Source organism: Paroedura picta, chromosome 1 (assembly GCF_049243985.1).
Source record: "Paroedura picta isolate Pp20150507F chromosome 1, Ppicta_v3.0, whole genome shotgun sequence".
NCBI classification, from domain to species: Eukaryota; Metazoa; Chordata; class Lepidosauria; order Squamata; family Gekkonidae; genus Paroedura; species Paroedura picta.
Genome location: NC_135369.1, coordinates 148,135,347 through 148,157,621, shown reverse-complemented (window position 1 = coordinate 148,157,621; position 22,275 = coordinate 148,135,347). Strand labels below are relative to the sequence as shown.

Genomic DNA, 22,275 nt, shown 5'->3' with positions numbered 1-22,275 from the left:
GCCAGCAGCACCAATGAACTTGGCAGCATTTTGTTCTGCTACTACACAGACTTAGTTACCAAGAGAAAAATAGTTGTTACCTTGAGCCATCCAGACTGAAGAGACTTTCCAAGACTGACCATGTGAACATGAAGTGTCCTATTTATTGGCTCACTGATAATAGTGGCTGTTCCAGATCCCAAATTATAGCTGTAAACCACACTGCCATTGCGCAGGCCTAACACCAGGAAATCGTCACCATTGAGACCTGAAGCAATGATATTATATTAGGGTGGCAATCTAGGAAAGCTGGACTCTCGTTTTTCATGCTGAATCTATTTTCATCTTTCCCTTTTCTTACTTAGCATATCAAAAGGAAACATTTTATAAACAAGAAAAGGAAACAACAGCAACAAAATGAAAAAAAACCTAAATGTGCTGAAAAACATTTTTGTTTTCTGGCAACCCCTCCCCCCTCTAAATTTGAAGAAGTTCGCATTATTTTTGCATTTCTAACACAGAAACAGAGGGCACCTATGCTGTTTAGTTTTTCACAAACAGAATAAAACTTTGAAACACCTTCAAAATTTGCCCTCCATGTACTGGCATTAGTTTTTGGCATCCAAAATGCTAATTCTATTATTTTATCCTTACCATTGTTCCTATTACTATTTAGGAAAAGCCCCTGTGGGCAGACTGCTGCCCAGGACGTGTCCAGTGTCCGGCCTGAGCTTCCGCCCACACGGGCCAATCCGGCCGCACCCAGACCACATTGGGCTGGACCCTGGAGTGCACGCTTCCAGGAGCTGGCCATGAGGTGCACAGACAGTCTCGCAGCCAGACGCTGTGTGGCTGCCAAGAACAGCACTCCTCTGGTGCCCGGCCTTGCCTGCCGGCTCGCCGCACCCTCCAGCAGCCTTCCTCAACCAGTAAGAGGTGTGGAGAGGGCGAGGCTGCTCTCCCCCTGGGGCCGGGAAGGCCCTTTATGCCCTTGCAGAGGCCACAGAGGGCCTTCCCAGCCCACTACAAGGGGCAGGGGGAGGCTGCTTCCCCAGGGCTGCAGGAGGCCTTCCTGCCCCTTGGGTAAGTACGGGGTGGTGCTGGCTGCACTCCCCCCTGGCCCAGCCTTCTTGATTTTCTCTATCCTCTCTTTCCTACCTATTCCTATTTCTCCTTCTATTTCTCTGTCTTTCACTCTTCCTATATATCCCTTTCTCACCTTTCCTTTCTCTCTTTCTATCACTCTTTTACTTCTACTTTCTATCTCTCTCTGTATTTCTCTCCCTCTTTCTTCCCGTCTCTTCCTATACTTCTGTCTCTCTCTTAATTTCTATCTCTTCCATTCTCTCTCTTTCTCTGTTATTCTCTGTTGGTCTTCTCCCTCTCTTTCTCTCTACATTTATCACTGTCCTTTCTATCTCTCTCTCTTACTTGGTTTCTTTCCTTCTACCTATACTCCTGGCTGACACCCTCTTTCCTTTTTCTTTCTTTCTCTTTTTCTTTCCTCTTTCTATCTCTCTTCCTTAATCACTCTCTTCCTTTCTACCTCCCTCTCTCCTTGCTATTTCCCCCCCTTCCCCCATGCTAGTGCTCGTTGTATCAGATACAATGGGCTTTAATTCTAGTTACACTATAAGACGTATTGCATTTTTCCTTGGAACCACAGAATCTCCAAAACATGAATTACATGAGAACTTGACCCATTTTGGCCAAATAATATATAGGAATATTCTTGATTCAGAAATACCAGTTGTATCTAACATAATGTTTTGGAAAACATAAGACATACAGGTTTATTATTTATAAGTAGATGAAATGAATAATAAATAAGAGTTGAGAAAATATCAGATTTTTTAAAAATAAAAAGTTCTACTGATTTGGTCAATTTAAATGTCTCACACTATTTCTATTTTTTCAATTCCTCACAAAGAGAACTAGAATGTAGAACTGTTATTTTTAAAACCACTCTTTTAATAAGCTGTCTTAATCCCATTGAAGTCAACAGGTTTACAAGGTGTAATGATTTAGGTTTTCTCTGCTAATGCCATCCAATGCAAACTAAACATCTACATTTTCCCAATGTTCCCTTCAGCTAGTGTTCTAATGCCCTCTTGTGGCTGACTGCAGATTTCCTTGGGTGGATATGTTAAAACTTTTAGCTTAGTGTTCTGTATAGCCCGCTTTCAATGGAAACAGTATATCTTTCCTGCATGAAGCAGAAAGCAAGAGTACATTGGGTTGCTGACAGCCCTCCGTTTCCACCCAACGCTCAAGTAACTTTATACTCCAGGATTATTATTATTTGTATTTATTGTATAGCAGAGTTACCCACACCAAACATATCATATCGCACCACATAAAAAGTGCATGGCCCTTCCAACAACATGCTAGCCCTCAGATTGGCCCTAATTGGTTCTCGTCCTCCTCCATGCCACGTCTTGACACTTGCAATGAGGAGGAAGTGCCAGCAGGAGGTAAGCCATAGGGCTGTGGGCGGCTGTCCACACATGCTCTGCCCCACTCTGCCATAGACCTGCCATGGTTCCCTGGCTTCCCCAGCCTCCTGCCCCCTTGGAGGCCAGGGAAGGCTGACATGGCATGCTCCATGCTGGTCACATTGCTCTCCCTGTTGGCCAGGATGGTAGGGAAGGCCCTCTTAGTGCACTTCATCCTGGCTGCCCTGCTTTCCTCAAACTCCTTGCTGCCAGGAGACAATGGGGAAGGCTGTATGGGTGTTCCATGTTGGCTGCACCACTCTGCCTAGCCTCCTGGCTGCTGGGAAAGCAGGGAAGGCTAACCGCACACTCCATGGCAGCCATACTGCTCTGCCTGGCCTCCTAGCTGCCAGGAGAGCAGGGGGAGCCCTGCCTCCCATTTTTTAAATGAGCTTCCCTACTAGCAATAATATAAAGTATATAACCAAATACACATTTCCTCCAATGCCCTCTCTAGGATATTTTTCATATTCTGTTAAATCATGCACAATACAGATCTTGCATTGTCCAACAATCTCTGTCTTTCCTCTTCACTATCAAGTATGTTTGTTCCTACATAAAATTTTATCTACACTTTAATCAGGCTGTGCATCTTTGCTGTATTGATTTCTATGCCAACATCTCTGACCCCTCTTCATCTTCAGCTATATTATTCATTTATACTCCACTTTTCTCCACAGTGGGGGCATAAAACTGCTTTTCCCCTCCTCCATTATATTCTCACAACGACCCAGTGAAGTAGGTGAGGCTGATAATATGTAACTGGCCCAAGATTATCTAGGGAGTTTACATGGCAGAGTAGAGATTTGAAGCTGTAAGCACTACAGTGGTTTTAGTAGAGTACCTGTTATAGAACAGTAGCAAGCAGCCATACTTGGGTGAATTATGCAAGTCATGTAGTAGAAAATTGTCCGGTGGTCGCTGGTGGGCCTGGCCCCAAAGAGTCCTTCTTTAAATGCCAAAACAGCACTGGAAAGGACTCCGATGCTACTTTTACTTTAAAAAATCAAGCTTTGAAGGCCAGCAGTACTGTTTTGGTTGCTTAGCAACAACTAGTGAGGGGGAATTCATTTTTATAGCTACAGGTACTGTGTCTATTATTATTTGAAGAGATTTACTCCCTTTCTTGTGTATGTTCAATTTCAGATTTTTCTGCAAACCTGGGCCTTTTTCAAGTTTGTAGAAAGATCTGTCCTCCAGTTCATGGCTCAAGTTTCCAGAATGAAGTATTCCCAGTTTTTTTGCTAAATAGAGAATAATATAAAGAATACAAAGGAGAATTAGATTTATTGGTAATGTAAATAAAAGCAAAGATTCTACTGGCCCCCAAATTGTTCAGTTTTGTTCAAAGAAGAATTATATTGGAGAAATGTATATTCAGCATATCTGAACACCATCTAGCGATATGCTGAAAAATTTTTCTTGGATGGAAATGGGGTTGTAGAACAATGTACCATTTCAAGCTCTCAGCTGTGCCAACCTTTTCCTACTGTAATCAAGGTCATCCATTCCTAATACGCAACATTCCACAACCAGCATCTTACATTTTTAACACATCTCTTTCACTGTAACCTTTCTGGGTTACAGTGCTTTTCAGTACTTCCACATGGCAGATTTCTCTACAGCAGGGGTGGCCCAACCATGACACTCCAGATGTCCTTGGACTACAATTCCCACGAGTCCTTGCCCCATGTATCCTATGCATACATAGGAATTGTAGTCCATGGACATCTGGAGAGCCACAGTTTGGCCACCCCTGCTCTACAGTATTCCTGCCCAAGTCGATCAGCAGAAGACATTCCCCCTTCACTGGGCTACTGGGACTTTTAATATATATAATGGCAATTATATATTGGTGTATCAATATACCATTATAAAATAAAAAGTTACGAGAATTCCGAGCTTTCATTTGAACAAAAGCCCTCTAGCCCTTCCAATGCAGAAATATCCCTTTCCCTCTTATCACTAAAATGGGAAGGGCTAGAAACTTACTTAAAAAAATGGAAGCAAGGAATTCTCATAACTATACTATAATATATATAAGGCTATAATTATAACATAATATTGATAAAATGATAAAAAATGGTCAAGTTTTTATTTTTATTGTCCCCATGTGTATGTGTGTTTGGGTGGGGGAGGAAATGGCTTTCAAGGACAGGGAAAACAATTATCATGCAGACTGGAGAATCCAAATTTTCCCATCCACTTGGAGTCATTCTGTTTTTTTTTTTTAATTATTATAATCAAAGATCAACCAATAGCACTATAAGAGCAAAAGGTAAAAACATGTAAAAGGGGCAAAAATTTATAATCCTGCAATTCTCTGATTTCAATAATAGAAGGAGGTTAATAAAAGGATTGAAACTATATCTTAGTATTCAAGCCAAAATACAAAAGTAGACAATTTCAACAACTTAAGTGTGATTTCATTAAGACACTAGGGGCAAAACCCATTGTACCCCAGAATACAACGGGCGCTAGGATCTCTAGGTGGGGGAAGGAAGGAAGGAAGGAAGGAAGGAAGGAAGGGGAAGGGGAGAAGGGGAAGAAGGAAGGGGGAAGGAAGGAAAAAAGAGGTAAAAAAGGGAGGAAGTGAGGAGAAGGGCAGGAGGCTTGAAGGTGATACGGGCACCATTTGGGCTGTTCCCCCCTTCTGCCTGGTGGCATCCCTCCTGCCCGCCAGAGCAGCCACCTGACTTGGAGTCATGCAGGTGGCGTGGGGGAGGCCTAGGTGGTCCCCCCCCAAAAAAAACCTTCCACTTGCTCATGCAGCTGTCCTCCTGCCAGCAGGCCTATGCAGCTGCCCTGGTGTGAGGCTTGGAGGTGGGCATGGGCCACATGCAGAAAGGCAGCTGGTGGTGAGGCCTTGTGTTGTGGGTCTCCCTCTCTCCTAAGCCTTCCTCCATGTCTCCCTATAGTGGTGGTCCCCCACCCATGGTGCATAGGCCAGGGCTTGCCTCCCCTTACCTCCCAGCTCCCAACTGTCAGCTGCCAGACCTCCCACCCTCCCCCCCCCACATGTGCTGGTGAGCCCAGGGATGGGTCCCCCTCCCTCCCCAGTTATTGGCTCCTCCCAACCATGGTTCCAGGGCCCCCATCTCCTCTGGACATCATCATAGTAGAGCAGGCTGGCACTTCTTCCATGTGGAAGAAGTTAAAGGGGGATGCAGCAAGGGGCTGGACATCCCTTCTGATCAGCCATTAATTGGCCCCTACCTGGTAGAATTAGCTCCCAGAGGAGCTGCGGGCCCTGCAGAAGCTTCCAGCATTCTGCAGGGCCTGCAAAATGGTGATCTTCCACCAGGGCTATGGTTGAGGCTGGTACAGCAAGGAAGATCTGTAGGGCCCCCCTTCTGGGATAGAGCTATATGAATGGTGCCTTGTGGGTTCCATCTGCACCTCTCTTCCCACCCCGCTCTATGAGATTTTTATAGGGGGATGACAGTATTGCAAGTTAGTTTTTTCTGCCATATCTCTTTTCTTGTTATTAGTTGGATCTGTGTTATGTTTTTATGTCTTGGGTTTTAACGGGGTTTTTATTGGGATTTCATTCACTCTGTTGTAGCCCTGTTGTAGCCTGCCACAAGCCACTTGGTAGTGGTGGGTAATATATTTAAATAGTAACAGTAACAGTAACAGTAGCAGTAACAGTAACAATAGTGTCCCAGTTTTCCCCAGCACTCTCTTACCGTTATATTAAGAGGAATTGATTCGGTAAAGGGAATAGATGTATTAAAATTTGTCAGATCTGCCTAGAAACTTTATTTTAACCCCCCAATTTAAATGAAAGCAGGTTTGAGAAAGAACTGAGAAAAGCCAGTGAAACTCTGGAATGTGCATGAGTGTGGCATCAGGCGGTAGGAAGGAAGGGAAAAAACCTCTTTCCAACCATTTTGAACTCGGTGCAGACTGCCCCAGTGGAAATGGCCAAAGTCATAATAATGAAGATACTGTTTATGGGTAGAGTGAACTTCTTTCATTACTGGCTTATTGAAAGCAACCTACTTTTATGAGCTTATACAAGTTTAGGGTTTAACTATGGGGGTAGTTGACCTCTCTTTCCAGAAATGAAATGTGGGAAATAAAGCACAATTTAAAAGACCAACTATGTAAGTATTGTTGCTCCAGGTTTTAGAAGGTAGAAAGGGCTATTATTTTCCACCCAGTAAAATCAAATTAATGAAAGCTTAAGGAGCTGGGGGATGATGCCATGAGGGACAGTGTCATGCATGCCATCACATCACTTCCAAGAAAACTTAGCAGTGCATCACATTGTCCTAGGAGTTGCTTCTGGCAATTTCTAGAGGTATGTGAATATAACTTCCATATTTTCCATAGAAGTGATGTCCTGCTGTTTGCAATATGAGCATTTTTGCCCCTCTCCCACCACCTCTTGGACTGACAGTAGACAACCATGACAGCGTGAGAGATAAATCTGAAATTTTGTTTATGATTCTTGATTTGCCCACAGATACATAGCAAATGGTAACTCCCCCCCCCCGTATCACTTTTGGCAGACTCAATACGGGGTGGTTTGCCAGTGCCTTCCCCAGTCATTACCGTTTTACCCCCCAGCAAGCTGGGTACTCATTTTACCGACCTTTGAAGGATGGAAGGCTGAGTCAACCTTGAGCTGGCTGCTGGGATTGAACTCCCAGCCTCATGGGCAAAGCTTTCAGACTGCATGTCTGCTGCCTTACCACTCTGCGCCACAAGAGGGTCTTCGCTGTATGAAGCCTAATTAACTTACCTTGACCCTTCTGTCCAGTGAAAAATATCAGGTTATCTTGAAGTGATGAATTGTCATTTGCCAACCGAAATTTCAGATGGAATTTGTAGTAGAGGCTGATATTTGGAATTGTTGAATATGCTAGGAATGAAGTATAGCCAAAGGCATCTGTTCCACTGAAGCTGGGAGAAGTAATGTTAATAACTGTTTGGGAAAAAAGAGGAAATTCAGAATGTGGGCAAATGAACAGAATGCATTAATACCTACATGCAAAAGAATCCATAAAAACAGTGCTTTTAATTAGGTCGTTAGTTGAGGATGTGGAAAAAAATATTATATCATTACTATAAATTTCCCCTTCCCTGACCTTTGTAACAACGTCTTGCTTTTTTTGCAGAGGGGTTGTGATTAATACACTTTACAATTTTAGCCCCATCATTAACCAAGTGGGCAGAACTGTATTCAATAAATTTTGTCGGCTCTTTGGAAAAACTCTTCACGTGTGCTTTAAATTCAGCTGAGAGTTAAGTGAGGGCAAGGGTGGATTTAAACTAAAATTTAAAATCTATTCCCAACATGGCAGGCCGTTTAAGTTATTTATTATTGTGTCTGTAGACTGACTATCCCTGGAGGCTGGAGACTATAAACCAATACATTATGCCATGACATTTATTTAAAAAAACATATATGTGTATCAATAATATACAACTGCATACTGAGGAGGTGATTTCTGTTATTATAGGTGTAGTCTCTCTAATTTCCCATAGAACGAGGCTCAATCTTTTGTAAAAAGTGTTTGACAGGAGGGAATATCACTCCAGTCCATCTATCTGTGATAGTTTGCTAGACTTTGTTTGAAGAATTCTGTTTAAAGAATTTTTCTGGTAAATCTCTGGCACAGTCATGAGGTATAATTGCTCCAGAGATTATCAATTTATTCATGAATGAATAATTTTGAAAACAACTATATTCCTCAGAATAACCATTTTTATAGAGACTATATTGTTCTCTGCAAAAGATTACTGGATGACATCATCATTTGGAAAGGGACTGAAGAATTACTTACCAGTTTTGGCCACTTCATTAACAGCATATACAACACAATCAAGTTTCACATGACCTTTGATAAATCCAGATTGATTTTTTTTTGGTGTGTGGAGATCAGAAGGATGGGTATTGTTTATATACATTAAGATCTGTTTGGTTATGTAACCCCATGGCCTATTTTATTATTTTATTGAAATTTTAAACCCTATTTTTATATGTCTTATACATATTTTATGCCAATAAAAGGTTACTGACTGACTGATATACATTGATGCATACAGAAAAACAATGGATGCAAATTTCTTTTTAGTGGGGGACAGTTTCCATCAATTTGGTCTAAAAAGGAATTTGCCATATTCCCAATTCCTTAAGTAAAAAAGGCATTGTAACCTGAATACAGATTTTCAAACCCAGATACTGATGTGTCTGAATAAAGGACATTCATAAACAATTCTAAAACAAGCAATTTTTGAGGCAAAAAATATCCCTAGATCATCCAGGATGGTTACATCTTTGACCCATAATGGCACTTACAAACAAATTCAGGAAGTTATATAAAAATACTTGTAGCTCCTGTCTGATATTCCAAGGTGTACATTTCCTCTTCTATTCTCCTTTAAGCAGTCCAGGAATCTCAAGGTTAGGAGGGGATTATGAAGACCTACTGCAGACAACATCATAGTTGATGGGAGAGAAATGCTCAAAGGTTTTCTTTCCTATTCATGTCCTGTCAACTGTAGCAAAAACCTTTCATCTAAAAATAGAACCTTTTATATAAACTCATTTATGAATTGTAATTCATGTAATGTATTTTATGTTATCCAGTGCCCCCTGTGGCTTAATGTATGTAAGTCTGACAGCCAGATCTGTCAAGAAGCTGCATTAGAATGGGGAAAAAAACATCAGAGTCCACTTGTGAAACATTTTTTGACCTTCAGAATTTTGATGAGCAGCTGAAATTCTGGGTAGGGGAATGTCTGTGGGCTTCTTCAACTATACAGAGTAATGAGGAAAAGAGAGATGTTTTAGATCTTTAATTTGTACTAACTCCACACAGACAGAATGAGGATATTGATTGGATGTGTGTACAATGAAGTATGATTATTCTATGAATTCCTCTTTCAGGAGACTTTTGTATCTCATTTTTTTTTCTTTCCACTCTCTGGGAGGGAAGATGCCACCTCCCCATGGGTTCTATTCCTTGCTGCTCAGGTGATATTGCGTTATCTTACCCTTCATCTATATATCATACCTGAGTTTATCACTTTTGATCTTTTATCTGATTGATGGTTAATGTATACATACACCACCTGTCCAAATTAGGTTGGGAAGACTTTTCATTTATTTATTACATTTTTCATTAAGATTATTTTGTTAGTGCAACTAACATATGACATATTTGTTTTTGCTTTTTAAGATATTATTTACAATCCTATTCTCCAGACTGAACATTCCCAAGTCCCTCAGCTTTTCATTGTAGGGCTTGGTCTCCAGGACCCTGATCATTTTTGTAATCTTCCTCTGTAGCTGGTCCCTTCTGTCCACATCCTTTTTGAAGTGAGGCTTCTAGAATTGCACACAGTACTCCATGTGTGGCCTGACCAATGTGGTACACATCAAGGTTACAATTATGACATCTTGTGATTTGGATGTAATTCCTCTTGTTGATACATCCCCAAACTATATTATACTTTTCCCCCCACTGAATCACACTGGCTGCTTTTATTTAGGTGACAGGCCACCCATACTCCAGATCTTGTGCATATACACTGCTACTCAGAAATGTGCCTTCCATCCAGTTTGTGTGATTTTCATTTTTGTTACCCAGATGTAGAACTCTGCATGAATCTTTGTTGAACTGCATCTTATTCACATCTGCCAGTGTGTTCAGATCTTGTTAAATTTTATCTCTGTCTTCCAGTGTGTTTGCTTTCCCCCCCAATATGGTATCATCTGAAAAGTAAATTATTAGTCCCTCCACCCCATCATCTCTAGATCATTGATAAAAAAACATTGAAAAGTACTGGGCCCAGAACCAAGCCCTGCAGCACCTTCAGTCCGATGAATGCCATTGACATCTACTGTTTGAGTGCCCTTCTGCTACCATATCCATCTAACTTTCCTGGAGACATGTCCACCATCCTCCAGTTTATCCTGGAGACTTTGTTGGTCTTTAAGGTCCTACTGGACTTGTATAAGTTTCATGGTGGCTGTAAGGACTTTGTATCATGTGAATTGGCCCTGTGGCTCATTGGGATCAAGCAGGGAGAACTCTGATTCAACACACAAATCCTATTTCATTTGATCAGTTGTTGCCTGGATTTAAGAATTCATCAGCCATGGATCCTCTTTCACAAACTGTGCATTATTGTGATCTAACAGCTTATTTTTGCTAAGTTATAAGTAAACACTCAAGAATGAACAACCATGAGAGAAGGAGGCAGTGACATTGATTAGCATGACAGAAGAAAAGTTTTGCCATCCTTCAACATGAGCAATTTTCTTGGTCAGCTTCATATATCGGAACCAGACTCCTGTGGCAAAGTAGTTATTAAATCCAGCCTCTTTCTTACCATCATGACAGAGAATCCCAGTTCTTCCATAGGGACAAAGGCACACAGTGTCTTGGTTGTTTTTTGGAAAACATGTAGCTCCATTCCCACATGGGTTCTTCTCACAGTTTGAAAACTGACATAATTTCCCAGAGTACAGTGCAGCACATTCACAGAACCAGTTCTCTGTATCGCTGTTGGATCAAAACAAAAAGCTGTGAAAAGTAAGAACTTTCTCTGGAGAGAATCTGATTTATCCATGGCTTAATCCAGCAATACTGAATCTGCCTGCCAAAGCAGTCAGTTCCTCTTGTGCATCTAATACTGAGCATGAATAGTTACTTTACATTTACTTAAATAAGATTCTAAGATCTTTTATATCACAACTTTTTCTTAATTTTCATTTCTCAGTGTCTAACTTTTTGAAGGCCTCTTGCTCTTGATTTTGAGGAAGAAATATAAATAAGAAAAGGGAGACGCTTTTTAAAGGAACATGGCAATCAAATGCATTTTATGAAATAAATTGTGGTGAAACAATGGGAGTGCTAGGATAGAGCCATAAATCAGTTTCCTCCCAAGTAAATAGGGCTCCTCTGGATACTGAGTTGATTGTCATGTCCACGCAGAAAAATCCAGCTGTGAATGATTGCTGTAGAAAAGAAGCTGCAATGTCTAGCGAGTGTTGGAATAATGCCATCTGAGTTCAGAACCAGATATCACTGCATGTATGCCGATGCTGTCCAAAGCAGTAGCTCTGTCTCTCTTCCCTATGTAACATCATCACATCAGGTGTTTTCCTGTCACCTTGTACCACTGTATGACTTGTGACTTGTGTGTGGACAGAAATTCACATTGAATTTCTTATTACACCTTTCATTTCACTGGCATTGATCTAACCTTCCTTCAAGGAGACTTCCTTTAAATTAGATGAGCTTTCCATTTGGGGCAAAAGCACAATCCACATATGCACAATGCACATATGCACAATGATGCACTTCCATACTGCAGATTTTCAGAGCAGCAAGGCTTTAAGCTTGACTTTGGATTCTGCGCCTGCCTTATGCACCATTCTTTTCTATCTAGTGTATTTATTCTGCAGTTACAATTAAAATAGACACTTTTGTAAATTGGGGTGCGATGTAACTTGTGACATGTTAGGGGTGGTATCCAAAGTTTTTTTTTTAAGTATGCAATTGCCCTATCACAGCTATGCAGCAAATTCCATTTAAATCCTCATGGTTCGTGTTTTGCACATGCATTTTAGCATTGAATGAAAGGAAACAGAAAGGAAAACAGGCAAAGGAAGAAAACCCAATGTTGAAACCGACAAGACTTTTTTGGAAACTGACAAGCAGTTGCAACGTCCTATTTTCCATATTGCTCGACACTAAAGGAATCTCTGCTGTAGAATTGACCACTGTGAAAAATGGAAAAGAGTCACATGATTTCATAATATGTGGCAACATTTTGAGTGTACAGAATTCTCACTGTAGGGAAAAGTGGGCTAAAATAAGTAAATAAATAATACAGCCAAAAATGAAGGTGGGGGGGTGGAAATGGGAGAAAGAAGCAGGAAAAGGTGCCCAGATGAAGGAGACAGGAAATATTGTGGGAAGGGAGATACTTGGGGAAATGAGGCGGTCCCTGTAAGTCCTTGTAGGTTTCTCACCTTAGAACTGAGGCTTACTTGCAACTGAGCCGTAATTTTCCTGAGCGGAGGCTGGTGTGGAAATGGAAAGCAGATAAAGAAGGGTGCAGATAAAGAAGTGTGGCTGTTAAGTGGGAAAGAGAAAAGGAAGCACAAAAAGGGCAGAAGATGCGGGGAGCTTTCGGGGAAGTGAAAGAAGAAACAGTTGGCTAGAGAAAAAAATATTTGTTTAGATGACATCTATTTATTAATTTTTGCTGATAGAAGCAAATGGCATTTTAATAGATCTAAGTTCACTACTTAGAGACAGTGAACTAAAATGCATACTTGGGGAGAAAATCCCAGAGCCAAGAATGCTGTATTTATTAACAGAATAAAATAAGTAACTCTCCTGACACTCATTATGCCTAACAGTTCATTAGTGCATTTCAAAGCAGACCTCACACAGTTCTGAGGCAAGGGGAATCTCAGCTACGAAGCCTGCTAGAATGAATCCTTGTGAATTATGCCTCCAGACACCTTTCAAAGAGGGAAATTGCTATCAGCTACAATACTAAATTCCTATGAATAGCCTGTTCTCTATACAGAGCTGCAGCGTGAGAGAGATGAGGAAGAAAGTCAAAGGGATAGATTTGCCTTGTCTTGTATAGCACTAAGAACCCTGCATGTTCAGTCATTTTGATGCCAGTGGTGTGTCATTCTTCTGATCTTGCAGGAGGCAGTCTCTTAAAGGCTAGTCATTAAAGGCATGTCCTACTGGAAAGCATTTCTACCCCAGCCTCACTGAATGGAGCAGGCAGCATTACTGAACCGTTCCGATTTATCTTGTGCAGGAACGTTTCCTGGTGGCTTATTCAAAAGTTCCACTTTTATGCCTACATACTGAAAAGTGAGCCCCTTTGAACCATGGTAACAACTTCTGAGGGGGCAAATACTTTGGAAAATGATTAGGATTGCAAATATAATTCTGTCTTAAAATGTGAAATGGCAAAACTAGGAGAAATGACTATTTCTCCTCATTTCTGTTTATGAGGTTAATTTGTTTCGCCTCAAAATCGTGTGTGTGTGTGTGTGTTTGTGTAGGGAGTCTTAGTTATTTTCTTCTAAAGACTTCAGTCCTTTACTTTGAAGTGATGGTACTTCAGATCTACATAGAAGATTGGGAATGTTAGAAATGTTTCAAATGGATTCTTTCAGTATTGTTTATTACCGCTTTCAAGGGCAGTCAAGTATTATCATTCTCCTTTGACAGGTGAGCAGAGAGGTTGAGAACCAGAAAGGCTGAGATAATTGGGAAGGTCCAGTCATCCAACAAGGAGCCTTGCTCTAACGTAAATGTCTCTTCCTCCAATGGAATATTTGCCTCAGTTGGAGGAAGGTTCCTTTAGCCTAGAGGAAGGCTACATATTTTGCTCAGTGGAGAGGCAAGGTGCACCTCAAAATGCAGTTCAGTCCACAAATTAGCTACTATTGTTACTGGATCAGTTGGAAGTAGAATTAAAACTGTAGTTCCACACAACACTAAATACTTGCTCTATTGTGCATAATCCCTCAAGCAAACTCATAAGAACACCCAGGAGTTGCTTTCTGCTCAAGAAAGTGAGTGCAGCCTTCAAACCAGCTCTTACTTCTCCTAGCCATCAACATGACTGGAATTGGATTGAACACTGCTGTCCTGTTAAGGAGCATTTGGGCAGTAGAAGCAGAATATCCTGTTGGTGCAAGGTTCACCAGGTGAACATTCCTTGGGTCAGAAGAACATTCCTCCCCTAGTGGAACAGAAACACTAGATCAGGAGTACACTGGGAAGTAAAAATAGCTCAGGAGCAAGCTAAGCTGAGTGCCATGTATGGTGCTGGAAGTGAGCACTGCAGGAACACCCAATCAGGGACACCCAATCAGTGGCACTAAAATGTACACTGGATCACCCATGACTTCCACTGAAAGGTCCATCCAGATGGCTCTCAAAGTCATGGGAATTGGCTCTGTTTGCTCCTGGCCAGGAGCTTCCCTTGTACGTCAATGACCAGTCTGCCCCCGTGCTGGATTCAGCACTTTCCTTAAATTTCCTTAAAATAATTTCCTTAAAATAAGAAAGGAGGCTGGTGGAAGAGAAGAAATATAACAGATGTGAAGCAGGAGAAGGTTCTGTATACAAGAAAATGCAAGAGAAATACCAGATATGGAAGATGAGATCCAGTTTAAGAAGTATGGGAGCAGCAGAGACTTGGTGTGAACAAGATGAGAGCTCTGACAGAGCTAGATTACGATAACCTTTGACCAAAAGGAGGAACGTTTTGAAATGAATATGGAAGAATGCTAGATGCTATTGGCGAAAAATATGGCAGATGATCCTAGTGTCAGTGACAAAAAGTTAAATGTGTCAGCATTCTGAACAAATTAATGGGCAAAGATGTGACAGGGGAAAGATCTATTACTAGTTTATTATAGCAGTTCTTTATTAATGTATGTTGCTGTTTGAAATTAAAGGGTGAGTACTAAGCTTTAGGTCATGCTACTTCAGGGAGCAACAGAAAGCAAATATTCTGTGCCCCCTACCTTTTGTACACAATCTTTTTCATTATATGTTCTTTTCAGACTTTTAGTTTGACCTTTTACTTTCATTGGTGCTTTAGCACAGAATGATGGCTATACATTATGAAAGCTATAAAAATCCCTTAAAAGTGTGAAATCTAATGCTATAAAACTGTGTTGACATTTTTCAAATGTGCAATAAGTGTGATGTTGAGTTTGGAGGCAATAAAAATTAACATAACTGGGTGACACACCAGGGGAAATGTTTCACAGACTAAAAGTAAGAGGGAGAGCCTACCTTTTTACACTTTGGCCTTTACCACTGATAAATAAGATCACTTATCCTCCATTTCAAATTGGGATAGAATCAAACATTTTTCTATTATGAAAATTCATATTCTGACCTCTTACCAGTTATGGAACACTCTTAGACCTGATAGGGATTTGATTTAGCTAAATGTATGTAATTTATGTTTTTCCAGATTAGAAAAGAACAGTAATAGGACTTCCTTCTCTCTTTCAAACATAAGGTATATGGTGAAAATACGAATATGATCTTACTTGATGAGATTCATTTTCCAGAATATAGAAAACTTCAGATTTTAGGAGAAGGGCCACAAAGAAAGTTAATCAAGCAAAAAAATAGTGCATACATCTTGAATACATTAGAAGAGAACTTTAGAAACAATCTGAAATCTAGTGACCATTTCCACGTGAGGAATTTGTTCCTGGACAGCTTTTGAATGCTGGCAGCTTTTAGAGCCCCCTCCACATGACATCACCTGCATCCCAAACCTGTCCAGTAACCAGGTTGAGATTTGGCCATTTTTAACTCATGATTTTGGAAATCGCCAAAACTTGACTTACTACCCTAAATCACTTGTCCCATCGGTGAGAAACCAGGGATAAGACCGTATGAAGGTGAAAACGTTCGATAGTCTCAGCAGCTTTGTTTCACCTATACTCCCATCTCCATTTCCTACTCCTAGTATTTTTTTTTAATTGTGCGGTTTGTGTTGCAGCGCGACCACAAACTTACATTGTCAAAGGTGAAATAAAATCTTCTTTAAAGTGTCCATGGTCTTTTGGGGATCAAGCAGGCAAAACACAACCCCCTTTCTAATTTCTGGAGGTGGGGAATGAGCTGGGAAGGAGGGTGTGTGTGATCTGGCTGCCTTTTCCTGATCATACAGGGGTCTGAGCACCTTGTTTTAAAGCCAACCACTTACACAAATTGTCTTTCTGGGCTCCAGTTATCATGTTCAGGGTCTCAGAAATCCACCCAGATAAAAATAAACTGCAAAAGAATACGAATTCCAATAAGGGATGGGGTGGGGGTGGGGAATGCTGTTTCATTCTGGTGTTTCTCCATATGAACAGGGCAGTGTTGATTTCTATTTAAAAATGCATCTGTGTTGTGGCATTACTGCATAGCAATGTGCAAGTACCTTTAAAAAATTCAGGCGGGGGGGGGGGTTCAGTCCACGAGAGCATGCTGCTATCCCTTGCAGATTTGTCAAGAGCCAAAAAGCGATGATGGGGCAAAGGGAAAACGTGATAGGGGTTTCCCCATGAGGAGGGCTGCAAATGTGAGATTTACCATCCCACATTTGCAAGCAGGAAGCCACTCATGCTTTACCCCTACAAGCATTCATGTGAGAAGATCTTTCCCACTCAAAGGCAACAGTAGACATCTTTGCTTCCTTCAGCTAAAGCTATAGCATGCCTGCTGTGACACCAAAGCCTGACCTAGCCCTCGCCTGTGCCCTTGGGAAACCCAGAAATGTGAAAGAATGCCCGGGATGGCGGCGATGTCGAGCATAATCGGGGTTTTTCCCTGAAGCCCTGTTGCCACCAGCTCGTGTGTTCCGGCCCATACATAATGGGTCTATGGGAGACATATTCATCACCCTCTTCAATAGCATCTAGGTCTGAGGATTTTTAGCTGTTTTCCTCAGGTTCCTGGCTTTCACTGTCACACTACTGTTTGACATTACCTCTTGGACTTCCGTCAGCTATCACATCCATCTCGTGTTTCTTACTGACACCCTCATTCCCCAAACTCTATCCTCACTCTCTTTTATTTCCTGTCCCCTTTGCCTCCACCCTGTCCCTAATTGTTCTCACTTGGGCTTCTATGCTAATCTTCACGTACTCTAATCTGGAGAGCTGGGTTTAATTCCCTATTCCTCCATATGCAGCTGTCCCCATTCCTCCATATGGGTGATGTTGGGCCAGTAACAGTTCTCATGCAATTTCCACACATCACTAAAATACCGTTATGCCAGCTGAATGGCGTAGTGCTAAATCATATCGCGCCTGCCAGCCTCTCCATACCTTTTCTGGTGTCTCGCCTTTGTCTGCCTTCTTTTCATGCATCTTACCCTCCACATCTGCTGCTGGAAATGGTGGAAGAAAGCAACACGCCTTATACGTGTTGTGCTTCCACCTGTCAATCAATTCAGACAACCAATCCCCTTTCTCCATGGTTTAAAGGTAGGTCCCATGATGCTCACTAATGTTTTTTTTTAAATCATACTTCTCCATTGAAACGCCTATGCATAGAATCATAGATGCATAATGCCTTTTGAACACCACCCCTTATGGGATCACAAGTCCTTTGATACTTTTAAAAATCAATCTCATTCCAGATTTTGTGGGGGAGAAAACTTTAGAGAGGCATGCTTCGTGTTACAACTTAGGGAAAGCATTATTTTATTTCTGGCATTGCTTGCATGCTTGTCTACCTATTAATTGCTCCAGAAAGTTAGTCATTTTAAAAAAGAAATGCCCTCAGAGCTCTCTCAGCCTCACCTATCTCACAGGGTACCTGTTGTAGAGATAGAAGGGGTAGGCGATTGTAAGCTGCTTTGAGACTTCTTTAAGTAGTAAAAAGTGGGGTTCTTCTTCTCATCTTCTCATTGCCCTTTGTGCTATTTCTAGGGATGAGCATGAGCCATTTGACAAAATAAAATTTGCCACTCGTTTTGGCCAATTCATGATTTGCAGAACAATGTTTACAAACTGAAAAACCAGTGTAAACCTCCATGAACTTTGGTGCTGTTCATAAAGAACCCCTGTTTTCTGCTCTTCATGAAAAATAGCTACTCAGTTGCTTGATTAAATGGCTTGGAGCCATTTAAACCAAACAACTACCACCTTCAGCTGTTTGGAAACCCCTACTTTCTGTCCCCTGTGAAAAGCTGTGGGGAGTACTAGAAAGCAAGGGTTTAGACTTTAAATGGCCCATGAACCTATATGAACCAGATTTGTTCATGAACCAACCTATCAGTTCATATAGGTTTGCGGTTTGGTTCATGATTCAGATATGAACCACAAACCAAAACACTCCTCAAAAAATGTGGTTCATGCTCATCCCTAGTTTTTATGTGGTAAACTCTGAAGAAGGCTGAGTAGATTGTAAAATTTAATTACAATATTACCACATGGTTTATTTGTGCATTAGTTTGCCTGTCAAAGCAGTATTTGCTTACATAAATGTCTAACAATAGATAGGATGAAGGGGGGGGGAAGAGTTGTTTACCAGACCTTATTAATTTGTTTCCCCCCCGGAAGCACAGAGAATATGTTCTGATAGGCTTGTAAGTGGAAGTAATTAATACCATGCACTGCATATTGAACAGGTGCCTGCAGCTTTCTCATTGTGGAGAGCTTTCTGGTTCTGCAATTTGTCCTTCTGCTTGCACTGGCAGCAATCCAGGGAAGCTGTTATGTGCACAGAAATAAGAAAGCCTGTATAGAAAAAGAGTTTGTGAAACAACATGTTGAGGGGCCAAGCATACTAAGCTGTGTACAACCTAGGCAACCACAACCCACCCCCCCCCCAGAGAAGTGCCGGTTAATCCTCAGCCTTGTGGAAGTCTGTGTATCCTTTCTTTGAAAGGTAGGCATAATTATTTGAAGAAATCATGTATAGAGTGATGGATCAGTGCAATTATCTTTTTCTTTTTTAAACAGCAGAAAAAGTCAATGAGGGACTTCAAATTGATCTCTTAGGTATAATCTTTTTCTAATTTGTCAAATCTAAAAAAAAAAGCAAACCAAATTATGAATGGATCCAATAAAGGAAGCAATTTAATTGTTTTCAAAAGCGGGGGAGGGGGGGCGAGGGGGGAAAAACATGTTTTTACCTTGTTTTGATTTTGATTTTTGCGAGGGAGAAAAATCAAGTCTGGTTTAATAAAAGATGCTGCGTGTAGTACAACATCAAAGCCGGTTCTGTTTTAAGACTGGCTGTGCTTCAGTTCTCCTTCTGCACCGAGATCTCGGCAACCGAAGCTCATCTAATGAGCCAAGTTCTGCTTTTGGCAACAGTCCTGCAACCCCACTGACAGGAGTCAATAATATCTGAAATGGCAGCTGCCAGACTGAAGGGACCAAGGATCCTCTCTATTTTCCTCTCAAGGTAGGGAGGGCTTCCATTCTCTGCACATGCCGTTGTGGTTACCGGACAGAACACTCAAGTAGCTCAAACACTGCCCTGCTATTGCCCTCCTGTGGGGGCAAGAAGTGTCTGTCAAATCAAATCCCAATTAAAAGATCCCTTAATCTGCACAAGGCATGCCTTTAGGGGGCCTGCAAGCCGGCAAGCAAAACAGCCCTGACAGAAAACCTATAAGGGGAAAGGTTCAAACTAATAACTTTCCCACAGAGTTAGCCTGAATCATTTTAAAGAGAATCCCAGTGAGAATCAAATAATAAAAAAAACCCCACAATTACTCACAAAGAACAAGCTTTCCTCAGGGTATCGGAGTATATACATGTGAAAGGGTAGGGGGGAAAATCAGCCTATAAATTGATTTTCTTTGCCAAGTCGAGAAAGAGAAAATTTTATCAAGGCCTTTCTTATACCTTTCTTTCCTGTAAGTTTCAGAGGTATCCCCAAGTTCTATCTGCAATCAGTTCACATCACTATTATTGTTGACTTGAACGTCTCTTCATAAGGTTGGGTCTGAGTGATACGTATGCGTATAACTCACTGCACATCAGGAAAGCAAATGCTTATGTGAGGAACTTAAAACTTTTGAGCCACCTAGTCCAATATATCGCCAGTGTGAGATAAGCTAAACATAAACCTTGGCCCTAAAGTATATATCATGTCAGATGGACACATTCTTTGTCTACATACAGCTAACTCTTTTTTTACTGAAACTCAAATGATCGTTGCCTGATAGACATGGATAAACTGGTGCATCTGAGGGAGCACAGTTTTAACTGATCCACACTTTTTCATCCTGTACATGGCTCACTCATCCTGAATTGCTGCAAGAAACTGACTTTACTTCCCAGATGCCAAATTTCCCCTGCGGTATAGAGAGTTTCCATGCAACAGGAGAAAGAACCAATGTACCTCCAACGTATGGAGAACAGGAGGTAGGAACATGTCCAGTTCTTGCTCTGTTGGATGTCCCCATTTAATGAGCCAAGTTCTGCTGGGTCCATTCTTCCCATGCCCAATGCTGGCAAAGGCCTACCAGTCCATGGGCTTTCCAATTCATTCCTACAGTTGGCTTTGTGATGGATTGCATGGGAAGAATGGACTGAAAATTTTGGCTGCATCTTGAGGAGTCTGAAGAAGCTGATCTGCTTGGAGAGAGTGTACAGCTGGGAGGGGAAGAAAGGGATGGGGGAAGGTGGGTCATCACCACAGTCGTTTCTTTGAGTTCATTGCATCTGGCAGGGAAGAGACAGACATGCAGGCAGACGTATAGACCGGCAGAGAGGGTCAGCATCCTTCCCTCCTACCGCTGCCCACGTTCCCTCTCAAGGATGACAGAAAAGGCAATGTGGGAATGTGGGACACTTTCTCCCACCAGAGACCCCAGCAGCAGTGGTGACCATGGTGGAGCTCTTGACTGCCAATCAAGGCCAGCCAATGCTCTGGCTAAGGGGCATCTGCTGTTGTTTTGCAACCAACAAGAACTAGTCCATTCCAAAGCATGATGAAGAAGCTCTCCTGGCAGCCCCCTTCTTCCCCTCTCTCCCCAAGCAAAGTGTCCTGGTTTGTTTTAAAATGAAAGTATGTTGCAATGTTGCTCATGTTGTGAAAAAACACATAGAAGTGAACCCAGCTCATGGGTAAAAATGGAGAGGAGAGGGAGGGAGTGGGAAGGGAAGTGGCACACCTGGGGTGGCAGAGGAGAGGGAGCCCCTCTTCCTTCTCCCATGCTAGCCTGGATACTCAGATGCCTCAGTGGCAGTGGATGCAGGTAGCGTAGTCTGCTATTCACATCATGTCTTTTCTAGGTGGTTCTTCCCCTCTTTTCTTTCCTGCCATCTGGTATCTCTTCACCCAACAGCATTCCCCCATTACCAAGTGAGCATTTTTTAACAATGCTTGCTTGGTAATGGGGCAAAGCCCCATTTTTTTTTCTTTTAAAGTGTCAATAGCAACATCAAAATTCCAGATTCAGTGTTTAAAATGGTGGCAAAATTAGAAGCTACTTTCAAGACTGTAAAATGCATCATTGATGTGAAAACATCTTGTGGCACTAGGCACAACAAATGCAATGGAAGTCTGTAATAGAAGTATCCCCCCATCTCCATGTGGCATGCTATTGGCCATTTGGTTGCTAGGAGACCTTTCAACATGCAGAAGCACATGTGCTCAGGTGAGAGAGGGGGGGGTGAGGTGTCACCTCAGCTAATTTTGTCTTTATCTGTCTTCCTAGGCCAGCACCTCACCCATCACCTCCTGAGGAGAAGGAGGAAGAGTGGCCATCCACAGGCAATTAGCACCTCTGGAGTTCCTTCTCTCCCTGCCACTGCTGTTGCCTCAGGCCAGAAACCAGGCACCACTTCTTCCTCTACTGCTACCCACCTTCTGCCCACCTTGCCACCTGTGGCAAGAACAGGCCTCTGCTGATCCTCTTGCCACCTCTCCTTCTGCTGCCACCATGGTTTTGCATGGGCCCTGCCGTGGCGTGTGGAGGCAGCAGCAGGAGAGGTGGAAAGAGGACCAGCAGAGGCTCAACATTGCAGCAGTGGTGGTGGTAATGGTGGCTGGTTGCTGGCCTGAGGCTGTGATGGTGATGACGAGGGTCCCTGGAGCCACTAATGGTCTGTGGGTGGCTATTCTTCCTCTTTCTCCTCAGGAAGTAAGAGCTGAGGCACTGGGTGAGGATGGCAGATGAGGAGGCAGGGCCCAACCTCATGCACACTTAGACATACTACATTTTTGAGGGTTAAACTCACCCATTCTGCATTGTTTCGGGCTGTGAGTCTGCCTGCAGTTCATTGAAGCTGCTTCAAACATGCAGAATTGGATGG

General features: G+C 42.1%; 1 protein-coding gene across 1 annotated transcript in view; it reads right to left on the bottom strand.

Annotated features, from left to right (window-relative positions):
• The window catches only part of LOC143822494 (protein eyes shut homolog), a 672,231-nt gene that overhangs the window by 35,336 nt on the left and 614,620 nt on the right, over positions 1-22,275 (bottom strand). Inside the window, exons 27-29 of the mRNA XM_077307707.1 lie at positions 10,824-10,996; positions 7,225-7,407; positions 81-247 (exon numbers count right to left, since the gene is read on the bottom strand). Coding sequence (XP_077163822.1) covers positions 81-247; positions 7,225-7,407; positions 10,824-10,996 — 523 coding nt within the window. The remainder of the gene's footprint in view (positions 1-80; positions 248-7,224; positions 7,408-10,823; positions 10,997-22,275) is intronic.